We start from the raw sequence: 20,475 nt of genomic DNA, 5'->3' as shown, positions 1-20,475 counted from the left end.
CAAACCAATCCCAATGTTACCTAATGTTTTTATTTGTTAAAAACCGAATGTATTCATTTAAGTAGTGCTATGATTTAGTATCTGACTCTCTCACTTTGCCCTCTGATTATTTCACCATTCATTACAAGACTCATAATCCTCACACCCATAAAGTAGTTTCATTAATGATTTTGGATACAGAATTTGATCTTTTTTTTTTTTTTTTTTTTTCCTAATACGGAGTCAATATCCAAACTGTAATTTCTAGATAGTGTTTTGAATAATTTTTTATTTTTTTAGTACATACAGTATATCTTTAGATTTACATGAAAACTATTAAATGAAGAAAATAAAGATGATAATGCTATTTTTCGAATGTTAATTACTTCATGCTTCTTAACGAGTCAACATGATAAACTGAGATGCATACTTTGCAGGATAGATTTCAATTTAGCTTTATCTACAAATCTACAGTCAAAACCCTCGTTAGGACACTAAGTAGAGGATGTTGTTAATCAAAAATTTTAAAAGATTTAGGACAGAATTTTGGACTGCTTTTCAAATATATAATATGATATATCAACAAAATTTTCTCTTCTAAATTATATATAGTGTCATCCTCAGAAAGATGTGCTCATATTACAGCCATTTTTTTCTGGGACCAGATTATATGCATCTGGGACCATATATCATATGATATATCAGCAATGCTCTATGGCCCAGATGTAATGGTTGGAACACATAATTCCATCATAAACAACAATGACAAACCTGAATTATAATTTTTTTTGAGATGAGACAAGCTATGATAAAGAATTATTTACTCAAGCACAAAATTCTACTGGGAACAAAACCCAGCAACATACTGTATATACACCGATTGGCAAACTTATGTCATAATCGGGAATGTGTAGCAGTTCACCTTCTAGTTCTATACAGACAAGTGAAATAAAGTTTACTAAAAGCAAAGAATTATACTGCAATGCTGATATTCAGATGCATCTTTCCTTTACTATAAATCTTATTCTGGAGAAGGAATTGGCAAAGATGATTTTAAGTCTCAACGAGAATACCTTGAAGATTTAGAATTATGGTTTAATGATTTTAGCCTGGACAAAAGGATGTTGAAAATTTTCACCCGAGATGGCATGAGACTTATTAGCTTGAGGATAGCATCACTACCCAACTACTTAGGACATAGTCTGATTGGACAGACAGAGAATGCGATACACCGAGCTGCCTTTGCCAGCATAAAGCGCTCACTTTCTGTCAAAGGCCTCTCAATCACCTTTACGACATTAGCATCCTGAAACATGAGACTTGAAATAGTCAGAAAGAAAATATAATGCTTACAATAATCTTACACTCTTGCAACCGTTTATAGTGTCTGGTATCTGCATAATTTTAATTTTTAAACAATTCTTCATATGATATGAGGCGAAGAGGGTAGGGAGTTGAATTGCACAAACCAACCTTCTTTTGTTCTCGCATATAAGGCTTCACGCTGGCAATATCACCAACCATGATTACATTGTTGACATTGCCACGTTCATCTCTTTCTATCGGTGAAGCTGTTGAATGCCGCCATTGCCCATTAATAATGAACTTATAGTAGTACCTGATGGCAGTGAACGTAATCACATTCTAGAAAGAAATTTTATATCCAAAAATAAAATAAAAAATCCAGAATGCATTTATCTTAAAGCTAATTGCCTGATATTCCATCAGATCAGAATTCCTTAATTATGATAGATTAGTAACAGATAATAAAAACCTCAAATATAAGGTGAGAATAACCACAATAAGCAACATTCTTAAATTGAGAGAGAGAAAGAAACTCTTAAAGAAAAAGGAGAAACATGCTAAGCTGCTATATCGAACTAAGTTGATTATTCTCTTCACTTGGTGCAATTAGACCAGGATGCACATGAAGCTGGATATATAACTTTCAAACTCAAGCCTAGACTGCCAACAGAAGATTCATGTAGCTCCAAGAACAAACAATTTGGCTGAACTCAAACAGGCAACATTACACCCAAAAAGCACAAAAATGTAATAGATAATGCTAAGAATTTAAAAAGATTAAGCTAATGAATTGCAGAATTTTCTTTTGGCAGAAAGTCAGAATTTAGTTTAACCATATAATATGTTTATATCATCATATAATATGTTTATATCATTCTCAAGCAGTATCTGGTTTCAAGATATATATCATCATGTAGTGTCAACACATATTCATAGAATTTCAAAGCCAATATGCTTCACTCAAAATCCTGGAATAAGTCAGCAGGTTGAGATACTGTTCACAATGGAACAGCAAAATATGATTGAGGATTTGACAATTTCAAAAGATAGAAAATTAACAGCAACTATTTGTCGATTTCTTTTGGACTGGGAGAGAGGTGAAACTGGAGACTCAGTAAATAAAAAAATGTTCGGGTTTTTTCAGCCTCATATAGGAAAACGAAAAAAATAGAGATCTTTAGCTCAAAAATAAAATAAATACTGAATTCAATGAAGCAGCATCCTCTAGATTTAGTAGAGTATGGGAATTTTTAAAATCTATTAGCAAAAAAGAACCCATAACACTTACTTTCCCTGAGTAAGTCTAACCTCAGCTTCAAATCTTGATCCGCCCTTGTGGATCGCTTTGATTGGTTCTTTCCAGTTTCCTGTAAAATCTCCAATCAACTGTACATCCTCTCCCTGTAACACAAACTCGACTTTAAAGAAGAACCATCAAAACCTATAATTTTCTAATGATGTAAGCTTGGCAGATACAATGATCTAAGGCCTAATATGCTGAAACTTATTCCTAAAGTAGGCTCTAGCCTAATATAAAAATCCAGAGAGACAAATGGATCATTGTCTTATCATGATTTTAAGGTGATCAAATATCAATAACAGAAGTGAGTTACAGCTAGAATTATCAATTACCTCCTGTCCATTCCACACAAAGGTCACAGCATGTGTGGCTGGTCCATCATGTGCACCACTTTCCACCATAGCTATAAGATCCCATGTTGCCCAAGCAATTGCCGGTCTGCAATGAGAATATTTGTAAATTTGATTGCCCAAGATCTTTGTAACACTTGAAGAGGATTCATGATTATCAAATAACTGATTATCATTGTTTTCTGTAATTGAAATTTTCAAATAGAACTTTGTGTCTAACTGAGCTACTAATCTTTTGATTGTAGTAAGAAAATCTTCAGCTAAGGAAAAGATTCCTGAAGCTATAGGGAATAATCTAAGCAAAAAAGCAATTTAATCAATTGATATAAAATATATAAATTTGGTCAAAGATGCCACTAGTCAATCATGTCCAACAAAACAATACTTAAATTAAGGTTAGACAAGGATTTTCGCCAAACTACTCGAAAATCTTAGTAACTATGCCTCCTTGGTATAGATAACGATAAAATAAAAATATACATTTATAACAGAGTTAGTAAAAAGGACCTGTCAGGTCTGCATTCATGCAATCCAGTGACAAAATTATAAGCAGCATGAAGGGAAGTATCAGTTATCCAGTGTAGATATGCAATCACACAAGCCGGAGAGCGATCAAAACCAGTTGTACAAGTAACAAAAACATGGTGGTTCTTTTTTAACAAGCGTAATAGGAGCCCCACACAAAATGGTAGTTTCTTCCTTGTATCAAAGGAGTCTGAGTCCCTGCAACAGAACATAAGGAAAATTTAATGTGGCATAGGCAAACAGCATGTTCAAACTAATAACAATTATATACTTCAATATATTCAGCAATTTTACATAACATACGTGAAGTAGATAAATCATACATTCAAACTATGGCATAAATATCTTTACTTACCTTATGGGGTAGTTGATCGTTAAGATACCGGATTTTTGACATGACTCATTGATAGATTTACAATCAATCCCCCAATTTTCTGCTTCGGTTCCACTCTGGAAATTAAGTACAGCAGTGATCCCCTGAAGTAGAAATTTCCTAGTTGTTAAATGAGAGAAGTGGAATGGAAAAAAACTAGAACCCACTCAACAAAAGTCCAACCAACTGGAAAGTAAAAAAATCAGTTTCCCACAAATTACCCAGTCAACAGTTGCCCCGTCCCAAGATATACTTAAAATATAGGAAAGATGAAAAGAAATACATCCTACAAACTTTAACAGATAAAAATAGCAGTAAAATGAGTACTAAGGTTTTTGTACATCAATCATATTATGCACAAGTTGCACCAGTGAGAATCGAAATAGCTAATCCCCACAGATGTTACTTAAAAGATCACTTCCAGCAGAAGGCTGACACAAGAGAACAAGTATTGGTGCAGGATACAAGTATTCCATCTGGAATGCTTCCAATGAACCAAAGATTTTCCGCTCATATTATCAGCTAAATTTGTTATTCTGATTATCTGGTTTATAAATTGATCAGTAAAATAATTTATTCTATGCAATGTTAGTAAGAGCGTATCCAAAATATAAATTGCATAAAAACATGAGTCTTAAAAATATAGATGACGTATTAGTAAAAAAAAAAAAAAGCATATTTTTCCTCTTACTAGAGGCAAAGAGACACTTACCGCATCAGACAAAGTTTTTACATCAGCTTCTATTTGTATGCATGACCCCACATATATTTGCTCTGTAATCTAACAAAATGAACACTAATATGTATGAGGAAATGAGAACATTCTATTCAGCATCTTAGTTACAAATGCTATAGATCACAAAGAAGTTAAAAATCACACCTTACTGTAGCGCATACCAAGAGAGTGATTATAATATAGCTCGCCTTTAGAACGATCCAGCGCTTTAATATACTCCTCCAGTGGGAAGCTCCCATGAGCCCATTCTCCATCTCCAGACTCTTCTTCAGAAAAAATACAAACAAGTTGGTTTATGAGTGGAGAAAGAAAATTCTTCTGAGATTGAACATGTCCATTTTGATTATCCAAAAGCTTCCACCCCTTAGATGTGAGAAACTTAGAAGAAAACACAACAAACCCAGTGTTCCCACTGCATTCAGAAGTTGTTTTCAAATTTGAGGCCAAAATAGTTTTATTCCAAGTGGCAACAGGCATCCGACCTTTATTGAATAAGATATCAAAGTCAGTTTGCAGTTGATGAATTGGAAAAGGAGAGAAAGGTCTCTCTAGGACTAGGCTAAAAGATCCTGTCTTCTCCGTCAGCAAATTCCTGAAGAAACCAAAAACTGAAAAAATAAAAAGATATTGATAAACAGAGCATATTGTCAGCAGCCAAAAGTTTGACTATAAATTACATGTTTGCTAGTAAAAAATATGATAGGTCAAGACGATGTAGCAAGCAAAGCAGTATGTCACTCTTCCACCCAGTCTAAGTATGCTAGCCAATATCAAACCCACTTAGATGCATGCAATAGCAAGTTTTCGCTGACAACTGCTACCCAAATTCCAGTAAATGAGAATCAGTCACTTTGCAGTATCCTGCTTATATGATACCAGGAAAACCAAATGTGTAGATTCTATAGCAATAAGATGTAATTCTAGACATAAACTCTGTTGAATTTAGTTGAAAATAGTTTACTGAAATACTAGAGAGATCTGAGATCTAAACTATAATCCAATATAACTCCAGGTGGACCAGATTCACCATAAGGACATAATGAAAAATAGAATGAAGCACGGCTGCATCACAATATTAATTAACACCTTCACAAGGTTGTTCAAACCAAATTCAAGGAAATAAATTAAACAAAATGTAAAACACCAAGCCTCATCCGTTTATCACAATTCAAGTCCCTGAATTAAAAGATATAGAAAATTGCCACTTCCTTCAAATACTTATAAATTTCAGTCAAAAGTTTACAATGGCATAGCTATATAGTTGAATACTGAAAATCTTAAACGCCTTACTCTGTATCGTCTAATTCGTTTATCTCAATAAACCTTCCACCTGATGAATCACTGGCCTTCTTCAACGAATCACCGACCATTATGATTCTCGATCTCTCCGCATTACTCTATACAAATACAATATTATTCATCAGCAAATATTTAAACAACCAGAACAAACTGAAGACAATTAAATTGATTAAGTAGCTACCCCTTTCTTGATAGCATGAACGATGATCTTGCCATCAACAGAAACCGCGAAGCGAATACCGAGAGGTTTCTCCAAAGTCACCATGTACTCGTTCAAATTCATCTTGAAATTAGAGTTGTTATTATTGCTTGCCATTGCGTAAACCCTAACGAGTTTGTTCTTACTGTATTGAACGACCTTGGCAGAGTTTCGTCCAACGCTGAGCTGCCCCGGAACTCCATTGATCGAGAACAGGAGGCTCCTTTCATAGAACGAAGAAACGAACGACGCCGTTCTGCAACCGGAGAGTTGCAGATTCGACATTGTTAACAAACTCACTGAGAAAATGAGTAAACGCAGAGAGCGTACGTGTGTGTGGATGATTGAGGAAGAGGAAGTGAAGCCACAGAGTAGAGGTAAGAATCCGTGGCCCACGTGGCGGGATTTGGGGCCCGGTTGCGTGAGGTTTTCTTTCGCTTTTTTCTTGGCTGACGGTGCCACGTGGAAAGATCTCACGTTTGATATTTTAAGCAAGAGGACCGACAACACACGTAGCAGTCATTTTTCTAGATGAGTAACAGCTAATGAGAATGTGCCACCTAGCACAATGTGAACTCGAACTTGAAAGCTGTAGCTTCTTCACGAGTTTCTCGTACTCGTAGGCCGTAGCGCGCCACCACCTAAATCCTAAATCCTAATAAAGGATTTGGCAAAATGAATAATGCCGTGAACGCAACGATGCCGTATTGTATTTGAAGAAAAGGATTCATTCTCTCGCGTGTCACGTTTATAAATTTTTAACAGAATTAAATATTAATTAAGTGAAAAAAGGTGTATTTAGGACAGAGCTAAACTACTTAAATACCCAAAATTAAGATTAGATTTTGTAATCTTCAATTCACTTGCGTTAAAAAGAAGTAATTGAGTTAATGAGGTTAAATTATGCATGAAGCAACATGTGATCATGTCAGTGTATCGCCCTGGATAAAAGGAGACGATCTTTACAAAGAGACTTCTTTATTTGGAATGTTGATTAACTCTACACATCAAACGATTAAAAAAGAAATGCAAGTGGTAAGTATTGGATTGCTAAATGGTTGCATATAATAAACAATTTTGTAATTCCAAAAATACAAATGATTCTTCTTAAATTTCACAAAGTTTACTATTAATCTCCCTTATATAGAAGAAAAAAAAAATGCTATGAGAATAACGTGGTGATCTTATTGTAGAATACATTTTTAGCATCAATTCAAACGTCGTCTCTTGTAGTGGAAATGAACCCATTTAGACGCAATTAGCTTATTCAATCCAACCCACTGTAATCTTGTTTGGTTTCTTTCACATCTTTCATATTGATATAAAAGTTACCCTTTTTTTTTTAATTTAAATTTTGAAGTAAACAGCCTATAATACATCATAAATTAAATGATGAGAAGACCATCTCCAATCCATTGTACTAAATTAGTGCAAGTTTGACACCAAATTGGTGTGATTTTTACTGTAAAATACTATTGCATTTTTAACTCACCGCGCCAAATATTACACAAAAAAGAATATTTTAAAAGAATATTCTCTTTCTTTTTCTTTTATTGTAATAATCAACAATTAATTTATTTCACTCATTATTTTTGTATATATTAATTAAATATTGTGAATGATTTTTTATTAAATAATAATTACTTTGAAAATTATACTAATTTAATAAAATTAAGCATTTATTTAATCAAATATTAGTTGAATGATTTGGAAATTGATTTGGTGTAAGCTTTTGTAGTTGAAGAAAATACAATTTTAGATAAAAAATAATAATTAAAAAAGATGTATTGTCCATTCAAGCTTTTGAAATTTGTGGCTTATTCAAAAAAATGTATTGTCCATTCAAACTTTTGAGATTTATAACTTATTTAAAAAGATGTATTGTTCATTTAAGCTTTTTAGATTTATAGCTTACTTCAAAAGATGTATTGTTCATTTAAGTTTTTGAAATTTGTGGCTTATCCAAAAAGATGTGTTGTCCATTCAAGCTTTTAACATTTGTAGCTTATTCAAAAAGATAAAGTATCCATTCAAACTTTTAAGATTTTAGATTATTCAAAAAGATGTATTATTCATTCAAACTTATAAATAATAATCAAATTAACTTAAATACAAATAACAAAATTTAAAAAACAAAAAAATATACATATTTTTTACTGTTTGAACAATACCACACTAAATTGATGTATAAAAACAGTGTTACACCAAATTTGACGTGACACTGAACACCAAATTGGTGCGGCGCTAGGTTGGAGTTGAAATTTGTTGGAGATGCCCTAAGACGTTGAATTATTGAGTTTTTATTTTCATTTCTAAATTTATTAAATTTCAAAGGTAAAAAATTCAAAATGACATTCTATACAGATTTGAAACCATATACTGTATATGAAATTAAGAATCTAGTTTCATTAATAAGTAGGAGCAGGTAGGATTATTAAAGAAGCCATAAAAAAAGCTTTAATTTGGATGGGTAGGTTACAGCTAAATATGGGGCCTAACTCTTGTGTGATGTAACAATCAGATGCAAAAGGAGAACAAAATTGAGCTTTGATTAATTATATTTTACCTCAAATTAACAGAAACTAAACAAAATTTATCTGTCGCGAATTATAAGCCAGTATTTTATTATCACTGATATTCTTAAAGCATCAATTAAACTATAACTCTATCACTTTCACATCCCAGTTGAAAAATAAAAAATTAAAGAATTAAAAAAAAAAAAATCTTAAGCAAATCCAAATTCAATGATCTGCAAATCAGTGCTTATTCTTTATTGATTTAGGCAACCATGATATTTATATATACATTTTTAATACTAGCTACAAAATAATTTACAAATAAATAAATTAAACTCTTGAAATTCATCAACTGTTGTTTTTCAGTTCGAATTCCATCAAAATGGTGGAAAACTTTTGCCTAAGCTGTTAACATTACTAGCAAAAAATCCGAGTAAATCTTGTCGGTATGGTAAATATGATTTCTTCTTGTTGCCTTGTTTCATGGCTCTGTTTTTCACATAGAACTCTTCGTGTGCCGACACGGTTTTCGCTTTACCGGTGGCTTTGACATCACTGTTGCTCTGTTTCGGTTTCGAATCAGGAGGAGAATTTGTTTTTGGTTTATTGAGAAAAGCGTACGAGTCTTTGCCACCGTCGCTGTTGCTTCGCTTAAGCAAATCGCGAAACTTGAGCCACCGTTTTGATGATCTAGCCGCCGCCGCCCATGAAGACGATGACCCAGTTGAGTTGCTCTTTTGGCATCTATTAGGAGAAGGGCATGATTCAACTGGGTTGTTTTTGTTTGGTACCCAAACACAGTACGTTTCCTCGGGTAAGCCCTCGAGTTCGTCGGCATCCGATGACGAAGACGACGGCGGACCCTCCTCGATAAACAGATTCTTCATCGGGAGCCGTATCTTCTGATCATCATGATCATTATAATCATTATCTAATAAAAGATCCTGATTGAACACCGGAAAAACATGACGGATCTGACCGTCGAAGAACAACTCACACGCGTCAGCATCATTTTTTATGGAAACAAACTCGAAATCCTCTTCGTCGTCGTTTTGCTGTTGTTGCTGCTGCTCATCTTCGCTAACCTTGGCGGCTATATCGACTAATTTAGCGGAGGAGTAGCAGTTGAAGCTGGGGCAAAACGACAGCGAAGAGGGAGAAGAAGAAGAGGAATGAATTGCACTATCGTCTTTTTGCATATTTAAAAATTAAAACGAGAGAGTGTAGTGTTAATTGTTAAAAGTTCTGATTTTGCTGGTTTTTTCAGTTGATGGAGAGTTTATTTATACGAGTTGAGTTGAGTTGAGTTGAGTTGTTGGGTTCGTGAGTTGTTCGTTGGCAAATGAAATGAAATTTAAAGAGGAAATGGTTGATGCAATTAATCTTTCTAAGCTTCTTCCTGGATACTTACTTTGTTCTGGTTCACACGTTTCCTTAACTTGTTTTACACGTGCCAACATTCTCTTGGGCCAATTCAATCATCTATCTATTTATCCCAATAAAAGTATATTTATGATAAAAAATAAAAAAAAAATTATTAAATGTTAAATGCTCAACATTCTCTCGAGTATTTAACACTAACAGAGTAACAGACCTAGATATTTTCACCGTCAAATTTTTATTTTTATTTTTATTTTTAACCCCTTCATTTATTGAAAATAGCAGTTTTTTTTCCCTCAAATGCAATTTCGCAATTTCCTGAACTGCTTAATGTCAAGGTTAGATGGACTACACTTTAAAAATAAAAAAACTCATTTTATGCAAAAGAATATAAGACTAGTATATCATTATTTCTCTTGTATTTTGTAAAATATATATGAATCATTAATAATTAAAACCACTTCATCTTCTAATGTCAAGTAAAAAAACTTTAATTGCAGAAAATTAAGAAGAAAAAGAAGTATTGCAGTTTCTTAAGCAAAATTAATGCAATTATTTTATATCAACTGCCAACGTATACCCTCCAAACCAAAAATAATAATTAAACTTCTCAATCACTTCCACAACAACAGAAAATAACTAAAACAAATCCCTATATGAATCAAATGATATGCATATGATATGTACTTTATTCATTTAGGCAACCAAAAACTTCCCACCTTTTATATTTTAATACCAAACAAACTAACTACTTACAAAACTTATAAACAAAACCAATCAAAATAATATTACCCAAATCTCTCTGCAGCTGGTTCAGGCCGTTTAAATTTTCCATCCATCCATTTAAAATGGAGCAAAGGTTTTGCCTAAACTGCTCACGTTATTCACAAAAAACCCAAGTAAATCTTGTTTATATGGCAAATATGACGATCTCTTCTTGTGATCAACTTCTTTTACTGCTTTGTTCTTCATGAAAAACACTTCATGCGAAGGCGATAATTTCACTTCGTGGAGAGGCGATAGTTTGACTTTACTATAACCACCTCGTTTGACCATACCTTCTTTTGAGCCCTGTTGTTTCGGAGCTTCGGAATCTGCATTCGTCTTCTTTTTATGAAGAAAGAGGAAGGAATCTTTGTGACCTCCTTCACTGTTGCTTCTTCTGAGCAAACGAGGAAACTTGAACCACCCTTTAAACGACGACGTTGAACTGGTTGAGTTGCTTCTATTTGGCGATGCTGCAACCTTATTGTTTCTTTTAGGTGACCAAACACAGTAGGTGTCCTCCGGTACTGCCTCAAGTTCGTCCTCCTCCGAAGACGACGGTGAAGACGGCGGTGGTGGACCTTCTCCTCCTCCTCCTCCTCCTTCTTCAACAAACAGATTCTTCAACGAAACCCTCAACTTCCTTGGAGTAGTATAATTATCATACCCATCTTCTTCATTCAACAAAAGCGCGCGATTAAACACTGGAAAAACCTGACGGATCTGCCCATCCACGAACAACTCACGTGCGTCAGAACCCACCCGTCCGTCGGAAACAAACTCGAAATCCTCCGCAATACCACTGTTGACAACATCGTTTTCTTGTCGTTCCGCAACCTTGACTGCAATATCAACCAGTTTACTCGAGGAGTAGCTGTTGAAGCTGGGACAAAACGAAACCGTCGAAGAACAAACACTAGTGTTATTATTAGTATCTCCTTGCATCTCTAGACACGACTCAAGTTTAAAATTAAAGTTTGGAAATTTGGAAGAATGGATTTAGATTTCAGTTGGGAAATGGGTTGACAATATATATATGTATTAAAGTTTTTAATGGAGTTTAAGAGCGTGCGTTGGTGTGGAGAAGGTGAAAAAGAAAAAGAAAATGAAGGGAGGTGAGATTAAAATAATGAGTTGAAAACGTGTCAGCTTCGTCTATGATACCTGTAATCTTGGTTTAAACGTTTCTTTAACTTTCTTCACATTAATATAATTTTTAATGAGATAATACTATTCAACATACAAATTCATATGCATGATCATCATATATAATGTATGTACTTTTACTAATTGCATCATATTATAATGTTTTAATTTTGAAATTGTCTCACAGCCACTCATATATTGTTTCAAAGATAATTATAATATTTGTTTATGTTTTATTAGATAGATATAATTTAACACACTGTTAATTGGAATGTAAAAAGTCAGTGCTGTTTTGTTTTTGTTGTTAATCTAATTAAAAAACAAGATTAAAAGCGTTTAGTGAGCTGGTTTTAAAGAAAGTTATCCTGTAAACAAAAAAACCGTTTTACATCTTTATGAAGAAAAAGGCGTTTTCAACATTTCTAAGAAACCAACCTTATTTTCAATGTTTTTATCAATCTTAATATTTCTATTTATTTTCTAAAATTTAGCAATTTTTCAAAAAAAACAAATTTGTGTATAAGATTTACTAAAATAAAGACAATTGAGTAAAAATAATAAAGAAGTGGGAAAATTAAAATGTTAAACAAAATATCTTGTTATTTTAAAGTATTTGTTTAATGGTAGGGACTTGAAAACAAAGAAAATAATTGATTTGCTGTGAATAAAAACAATTATAGAGTACTATGTTCTCTGTATATCCTAAACCACTTTACGCTTCTCATAAAACAAAATACTTTCCCAAAACCATATATTAAAAAAAATATATATTTCTTCAGATTTTCATTATCTTTTTATTTTTTGAAAATTTAAAATTACAACCCATGTGGACTTAATATGTATTATAATAATAATAATAATAATGAAGGACTAATCACGGAAAACTCTTGAAGAATATATGTGCAACTTGCCCCATAAAAAGAAAAACTCTAATTACACAAAATTAAGTTTAATCGTGGACTTTCTAGAATGGACATATCGCAACACATGACGTTGATACATTTGTTTTGAGCCAAGTTGCTTTTAAATTAAAATTAGGTTATTATAAGGTCACGGCAGCTTATGTTATTGGTACATATTACCTATTAATTACTTTCCACATTAATTTAAAACACATAAAATCAATAACATTAATAAGTAATTCAATAAATATGTAACATATCTTAAATAATGTGATTATTGTTATAAGAAGGTCGTTATTTTGTGAGATATAAGATCTTAATTGAGATTATTAATTGAATTGTTGGATTAAGAGGTACACAACAGGCCAAATCTCAGTCATAATAACTTGACCAAAAAACCATCTAGAAAGCATTAAAGTTATTATTCATACCACTTTAATTTAGTCAAGTGGGGAGGGGGAACCTTCAAGGTTGAAATCTTTTAAAAACAATTCCCAATGGAATCTCCAGCTCCAGCTGTGATTCAATCATATTTTCATCTTATTAATAATTATCCCACTTTCTCATAACCTTAATTAGTTTTAATTTACTTGATTTTGTTTAGTGCAAAAATCCAGCTGCTTCTCTTATTTACTAAGTAATTACTTAAGGTTTTAACTTTCCAGATTAATGTTGACTTTTTGGGCTAATTAATTAAAATTCTATGATAAGCTTGGTAATTGGTATTTCATTTTCCACAATGGACACGTGTCACTCAAGAAACACACAGACTCCTCTCCACGTCACGTATAACACAAATAAGTTATGTAAATTGATAATAGCACAAATTCCAACTAATTAAATTCAAATTACTTTCCGCTGCAACAATTATTCTTATTGGCGGCTCAGTCTGGAGAAGTTTCTAATCATTTTTTTAGAACATTGATATTTGAAAGATTTTTAAAACTCCAAAAATATTATACGTACAACTTATCTAAAACAGTATCATAATTTATCTCATGATTAATTATTACTTTAATTCAATCATTAACACGTAACTTAATTAAGATGTGAAGTTGGGACAAACAATTTATTTATTATTATTTTTTTTTTTATGGTCGGGGAGTCTATGCCAGTTTATGCACATCTCAACTAATCCCTTAGAACTATCATCAGAATAAGAGTTCTAGTGACCATCTCTATTAGTAACCGTGGGGACTCGAACTCGGGAGATTATATTAAATCCTCCTCTTACTCTTTTATTTTCAAGGGGACTCAAACTTGGGAGATCATGTTAAATCCTCTTCTTGCTCTTTTACCATCAATGGTGCATTTGGATTAGAGGTATATAAGATAACGAGAGTAATTTTCGTTTATTTTGCAAGATTACGATGTTTGGTTTGCAAGTAATAAAATATTAGGGGTATCTTTTGTTACAAATAGTGTTTACTGTTAGTAATGTAAGGGGTAATCTAATACTCTCCCTAGGGCTGTTATTAAAAGATTACTAGGTAATCTGATTTTTATACATATTTTGCCCTTAATTAAATACTACTTCATACACAATTGCCCTCAAATATCTCCCAAATAACAATTACCCAACCCGCCAACATTTGAGAATTTAGCTAAAACACCCCAGTCACAAAAAAATTTAAAAGTTAAAAAATTCCCCCTATCACCCAAAACCACCGTTGGCCATCGGCGCTAGTCGCCGTAATGGTGCACAACTGGCAATCCCACCAGTCGTACGTCGATAAGGCCTTTTGCCAAATCTGACCGTTTCTATGGTCGTTTCATGACCAAAGATGTGGTTGTGAGATGGCCACATATATGGCCATGAAACAGCCATTGATTTGTGATTCATGGCAAAAAATGGCTTTGTTGGTGCACGGTCGACCATATATAGCCATTCATGCACCATTTCGTTGACTGTCGATAGCAGGTGGTGGTGGTGGCTGGCTGCCAGTAATGGCTTGGGATGGGTAGAGGTGATTTTGCTACAAATTAAAGTTTTATATGGCTAGATTGTTTTAGCAAAATTTCAAATGTAGGGGGTTAAAAGAAACTATTCAAAAAATAATATTATATCAATATTTAGAAAGGAGAGTAATTTAATAATGTATATAACGTATCCATCAATTTATCTACTTAACCAAACATATTATTCACTAATTTATTCGAATCAACCAAACATATTTTTTAAAAATAGTGATCAATCTTTTTATTAATATAATATTCTTTTATAATAAAAACATTATACAATTCAAATGCCAAAGGAATAAACAATTTTATTCTTTTGATTTCAGACTTCTCTAGAAAGTTCTGGAAACTAGTTGTTTCAGGAGAGGCCAAGCAATTAATCATTTAATCCTAGCCGCTTATTAAAGCCTGTAAACTGAGGACTATAATAATATTAGAATCTAAACATCCAACATTTTAGAGCTTCATAGGGGTATAAAACTTCCCTATATAAATCTCAGGCTAGGCCCAGGTTTTTTCATAAAATTGCAAGTTAGGGCCCGAGAAGCCGGGGCAGCACTGGGCTGGGCCTACCCAGGCTTTAGACCCGGTTTGGTTGGTATTATTAGAGGGTTGATTCATTATTTGTATCCATTTCTATTTCCCTTTCAAATAATTTAAAAGAGAGATGAAATTTCCGTTCAATTTAGGCGTTGGATGCAGCAGATAACTTAACCTCTGGTGGCTTTACAATATCTTGGCCTTTTTTGAGTGTTGGTAATCAAGTAATTTAGAGGCAGAGAGCATACCCTTCCTTTATTCTAATGATCATAGTAACAGAATATTGATAAATATANATTAATAAGTAATTCAATAAATATGTAACATATCTTAAATAATGTGATTATTGTTATAAGAAGGTCGTTATTTTGTGAGATATAAGATCTTAATTGAGATTATTAATTGAATTGTTGGATTAAGAGGTACACAACAGGCCAAATCTCAGTCATAATAACTTGACCAAAAAACCATCTAGAAAGCATTAAAGTTATTATTCATACCACTTTAATTTAGTCAAGTGGGGAGGGGGAACCTTCAAGGTTGAAATCTTTTAAAAACAATTCCCAATGGAATCTCCAGCTCCAGCTGTGATTCAATCATATTTTCATCTTATTAATAATTATCCCACTTTCTCATAACCTTAATTAGTTTTAATTTACTTGATTTTGTTTAGTGCAAAAATCCAGCTGCTTCTCTTATTTACTAAGTAATTACTTAAGGTTTTAACTTTCCAGATTAATGTTGACTTTTTGGGCTAATTAATTAAAATTCTATGATAAGCTTGGTAATTGGTATTTCATTTTCCACAATGGACACGTGTCACTCAAGAAACACACAGACTCCTCTCCACGTCACGTATAACACAAATAAGTTATGTAAATTGATAATAGCACAAATTCCAACTAATTAAATTCAAATTACTTTCCGCTGCAACAAATATTCTTACTGGCGGCTCACTCTGGAAAAGTTTCTAATAATTTTTTTAGAACTGAAGTGTTAATTGACATTTGAAAGATTTTTGGAACTCCAAAAATATTATACGTACAACTTATCTAAAACAGTATCATAATTTATCTCATGATTAATTATTACTTTAATTCAATCATTAACACGTAACTTAATTAAGATATAAAGTTGGGATAAACAAATTTTTTTTTTTTTTTTAATGATCGGAAAGTCGAGACCAGTTTATGCACATCTCAATTAATCCCTTAAAACTATCACCAGAATAAGAGCTCTAGTGACCACCTCTATTAGTAACTGTGGGAACTCGAACTCGGAAGATTATATTAGATTCTCCTCTTACTCTTTTATCTTCAAGAAGACTCGAACTTGGGAGACCATGTTAAATCCTCTTCTTGCTCTTTTACCATCAATGGTACATTTGGATCAATGGTATATAAGATAACGAGAGTAATTTTTGTTTGTTTTGCAAGATTCTGGTGTTTAGTTTACAAGTGATAAAATATTAGGGGTATCTTTTATTTAAAACAGTGTTTACTGTTGGTAATTAGGGAGTAATCTGATACCCTCCCTAGGACTGTTATTAAAAGATTACTAAGTAATGGCTTGAAGTGGATGGGGGTGATTTTGCTACAAATTAAAATTTTATATAACTAGGTTGTTTTAGCAAAATTTCAAATATAGGGGGTTAAAGGAATTATTTAAAAAATAATATTATATTAATATTTAAAAAGAAGAGCAATTTAGTAATTTATATAACATACTCACCCATATATCTACTCAATCAAACATATTATTCATCAATTTATTCAAATCAACTAAATATATTTCCTAAACATTTTTAATAATCTTTATTGTGATCTATTTTTTTATTAATATAATATTTCCTTATAATAAAACATTATATTATTCAAAACGCATAAAAAATAAACAATTTTATTCTTTTGATTTCAGACTTCTCTAGAAAGTTCTGGAAACTAGCTGTTTCAGAAGAGGCCAAGCAATTAATAATTTAATCCTAGCCGCTTATTACAGCCTGTAAATTGAGGACTATAACAATATTAGAATCTAAACATCCAACATTTTAGAGCTTCATAGGGGTATAAAACTTCCCTATATAAATCTCAGGCTAGGCCCAGGTTTTTTCATAAAATTGCAAGTTAGGGCCCGAGAAGCCGGGGCAGCACTGGGCTGGGCCTACCCAGGCTTTAGACCCGGTTTGGTTGGTATTATTAGGGGGTTGATTCATTGTTTGTATCCATTTCTATTTCCCTTTCAAATAATTTAAAAGAGAGATGAAATTTCCGTTCAATTTAGGCGTTGGATGCAGCAGATAACTTAACCTCTGGTGGCTTTACAATATCTTGGCCTTTTTTGAGTGTTGGTAATCAAGTAATTTAGAGGCAGAGAGCATACCCTTCCTTTATTCTAATGATCATAGTAACAGAATATTGATAAATATATCAACTCCATTACCTGGCTTTTATGAATTTAGGTATTGTAATTAAATAAACTTATTGATCTTGTCTGAGATCGTTGATTTGATCATTGATGTGTTGACTAATATTATTATTATTGAGTAATTAATATTCCTCTCATTGTTTTGACAGTCCAACTTTTTGGCATATAATTAATAGAAAATCGGTGGAAAAGTTCCACCATAATGCATATATAGCAACATGTCCAAAATACGTGTTGCAATATATGCATACGGCTCCACCGATCTCCTGTTAATTATACGCCATCAAGTTTGAAAGTCTTTAAACTCCCGCATTTGGCGCATTTGTTCATGAAACCGGGCGCCGTGGATAGGAATATCTTCGGTATCCTCAGCAGAAACCTGAACTCTAATATTCAAGCAGGCGAGCGCCATTACTATGGAAAGAAACAACGCAACTTTTCTCGCCATGGTTTTCGGTCTCCTCGGTCTGAGTTTTCGAATTCCAAGGCCCGCTTCAAGAGAATTCGAACATTGGCGATGAATATATATAATCTGGGAAAAAGTTATCAGAGAGAAGAGGTCATAGAAAGAGAACGGGTGAACTAAGATTTGGTGTGAAAATGATAGATAAAGAGCTTTGTTTGGACATAAAAATGCTCATGCACTTGACACGTAGAATGATTTGGGTGTTTTTAGGGAGAAAAGAGGTCATGGAAAGAGAAGGGGTGAACTAAGATATCGGGCACGTGCTTTATAAAACTGTAAGTTCGAACCCGAGAAGCCGAGGCCGCACCTGGGCTGGGCCTACCCGGGCTTTAGACCTGGTTTGGTTGATATTATAAGAAGATTTTTAGAAATTTTACTTAATAGATGAGAATAGACGTAATTTTGTATGCAAGGGTTATATAATTTTACATTATAAAAGAAAATTGGTCATAGTTTATAGAGGCTTTCTGAAACTTATAGACGGTTTTCTTAAATTTTATATAAAGGGGCCGTTTGGATCGAGTTAATATTAGATAACTAAGATAATATTTTTTAAATTAAGCAGATGACGATGTTTGGTTGGTTTGTAAAAAATGTGTAAAAAATTATTCACAAAACATTTTATGACAAACAGTAGCATTTGAGAGGTAAATTTCCGGTAATCTTAATACCTACAGGGGGGCTGTTATTAAAACTTACCCCGGTATTGCAATTTTTTTTCTCATATTGCCCCTAAACAGTTGAGCATTTGGTCTAAATTAACCTTATATTTGTTAATATTTACAAAACACTCAATCACTCATGCAGACACTTTTGTCCTCGCTTTTTAAAATTTTCAAACGACATTGCCTTTGTTATTATCATTATTCACAGAAATGTCTTTATACCTAGAACTAATCACCACCGGCAACTACCGTTGATCGCCACTAGAGGTTGCCAAAAGTCGCAATAATGGCATATGACCGACCGTATATGGCCGACCGTGCGTCGGTGAGGATTTTTCTGACCATGGATCTGTCCAAAAAAGCCATATCACAACCAGCTCTGTGGCCGTTTCACGGCCAAGCATGTGACTATAAAACGACGACTGATTTAGCCATTTCACGGCCAGATCTGTGGCACTACCAATAGTGGTGGCTGGTTATCGGCAGTGGCTTGGGGTGGGTAGGGATGTTTTTGTTAAGTTTAAAACGTTTTTGGTTGCTAGGGTGTTTTTGCTCAATCTGAAAAATAGGAGGTTAAAAGAAATTATTCAAAAAATACTGTTAAATTAATATTTAAAAAGGAGGGTAATTTAGTAATCTATAGAACATACCCACCCATTTATCCTTTCAATCAAACATATTATTCACCAATATATTCGAATCAACCAAACACATTTTCTAAACATTCCTAGTAATCTTCAAGATAATCTTTTATTCCGTTAATATAATATCCCCCTATAATAAAACATTATATGATCCAAACGCCTCTAAAGAGTTATTTGTAATCCTGCAAAACCTTGCCTAATATACCTACGTCCAGCCAGGCCGAAATTTTTTTACATCCCTAATTTCTCATTCTTTTATCTCTTGGAATCTTAAGGAAACTCAGACTTGAATCATTAAATTCAACATGCTATGTCTTCGCCTCAATGAGTTATTTTAGCATCGAAGTGAATGTCTGCACGGTTGGCTTGGAAAATTCTCAGGCCGGGATACACCCTGGTGCTGTGAAAGACTGGAGACTACTACAAAAGTTTCTTATCGATAAATGTTTCAAGTGCTACTTGTTTAACTGGATGTTACATATAACAAGTTTATGTATAATTTTTTTATAATTACAATAATGATGATAACATATTATACTCCTAAAAGTATATAATAAAATATGAGTGCGTTTGATTTATTATTTTGGATAAAATTTTGGAAATAATATTGAACAGTTGGATAGGGGAGTATTACGAGGTAAAATTTAAAAATTTCTAAAAAACTCCATAAGTTTGCTAATTTAATTAAACACCCCAATATGTAAAATTTTTGTAAAATGACAAAAACACCCCCACTATCCACAGTGCCAGATTCCGAACACCACTGTCAGAATCTGGCCGAAAAATTGCGTTACAACACAGACCGATCGGATCTGTGTCGTAACGCGTAGATCTGGCCTTTTTCGGTCAGATCCACCACAAATCTGACCCAAAAAAACCAGATCTACAACCAGATGTGATCGTCGACGGCCGTAAAAGCCCATCATTGGCCGTCAGCAACAGCCAAAGATATGTCCGTTATTATCGATCAGCAACAGCCAAAGAAATGGCCATCAGCAATCT

General features: G+C 33.2%; 2 protein-coding genes across 4 annotated transcripts; both read right to left on the bottom strand.

Moving 5' to 3' along the window:
• Positions 1 to 783: 783 nt before the first annotated feature.
• Positions 784 to 6,355, bottom strand: LOC116123704 (phosphoglucan phosphatase LSF1, chloroplastic). 3 transcript variants are annotated; one of them, XM_031409452.1, is made up of 11 exons: positions 6,049 to 6,355; positions 5,859 to 5,965; positions 5,051 to 5,160; positions 4,713 to 4,834; positions 4,545 to 4,613; positions 3,815 to 3,936; positions 3,442 to 3,657; positions 2,917 to 3,022; positions 2,573 to 2,685; positions 1,453 to 1,597; positions 784 to 1,285 (listed from the first exon to the last, which is right to left on the bottom strand). In XM_031409452.1, exons 1-11 carry the CDS (start codon positions 6,349 to 6,351, stop codon positions 1,166 to 1,168), a joined length of 1,533 nt encoding a protein of 510 aa, XP_031265312.1. In that variant the 5' UTR covers positions 6,352 to 6,355; the 3' UTR covers positions 784 to 1,165. The 3 variants fall into 3 exon arrangements, with proteins under 3 accessions (XP_031265312.1, XP_031265313.1, XP_031265311.1); XM_031409453.1 differs by having other exon boundaries at positions 4,713 to 4,831; XM_031409451.1 differs by having other exon boundaries at positions 4,713 to 5,160.
• Positions 6,356 to 8,811: 2,456 nt separating this feature from the next.
• LOC116123683 lies at positions 8,812 to 11,799 on the bottom strand. The gene is made up of 2 exons (XM_031409427.1): positions 10,842 to 11,799; positions 8,812 to 9,778 (listed from the first exon to the last, which is right to left on the bottom strand). Exons 1-2 carry the CDS (start codon positions 11,670 to 11,672, stop codon positions 8,960 to 8,962), a joined length of 1,650 nt encoding a protein of 549 aa, XP_031265287.1. The 5' UTR covers positions 11,673 to 11,799; the 3' UTR covers positions 8,812 to 8,959.
• Positions 11,800 to 20,475: the final 8,676 nt, after the last annotated feature.

Source organism: Pistacia vera, unplaced genomic scaffold (genome assembly GCF_008641045.1).
Source record: "Pistacia vera cultivar Batoury unplaced genomic scaffold, PisVer_v2 Contig144, whole genome shotgun sequence".
In the NCBI taxonomy this organism is placed as follows: Eukaryota; Viridiplantae; Streptophyta; class Magnoliopsida; order Sapindales; family Anacardiaceae; genus Pistacia; species Pistacia vera.
Note: the sequence above shows the minus strand (reverse complement) of the source record. Positions and strands in the feature narration are given on the sequence as shown.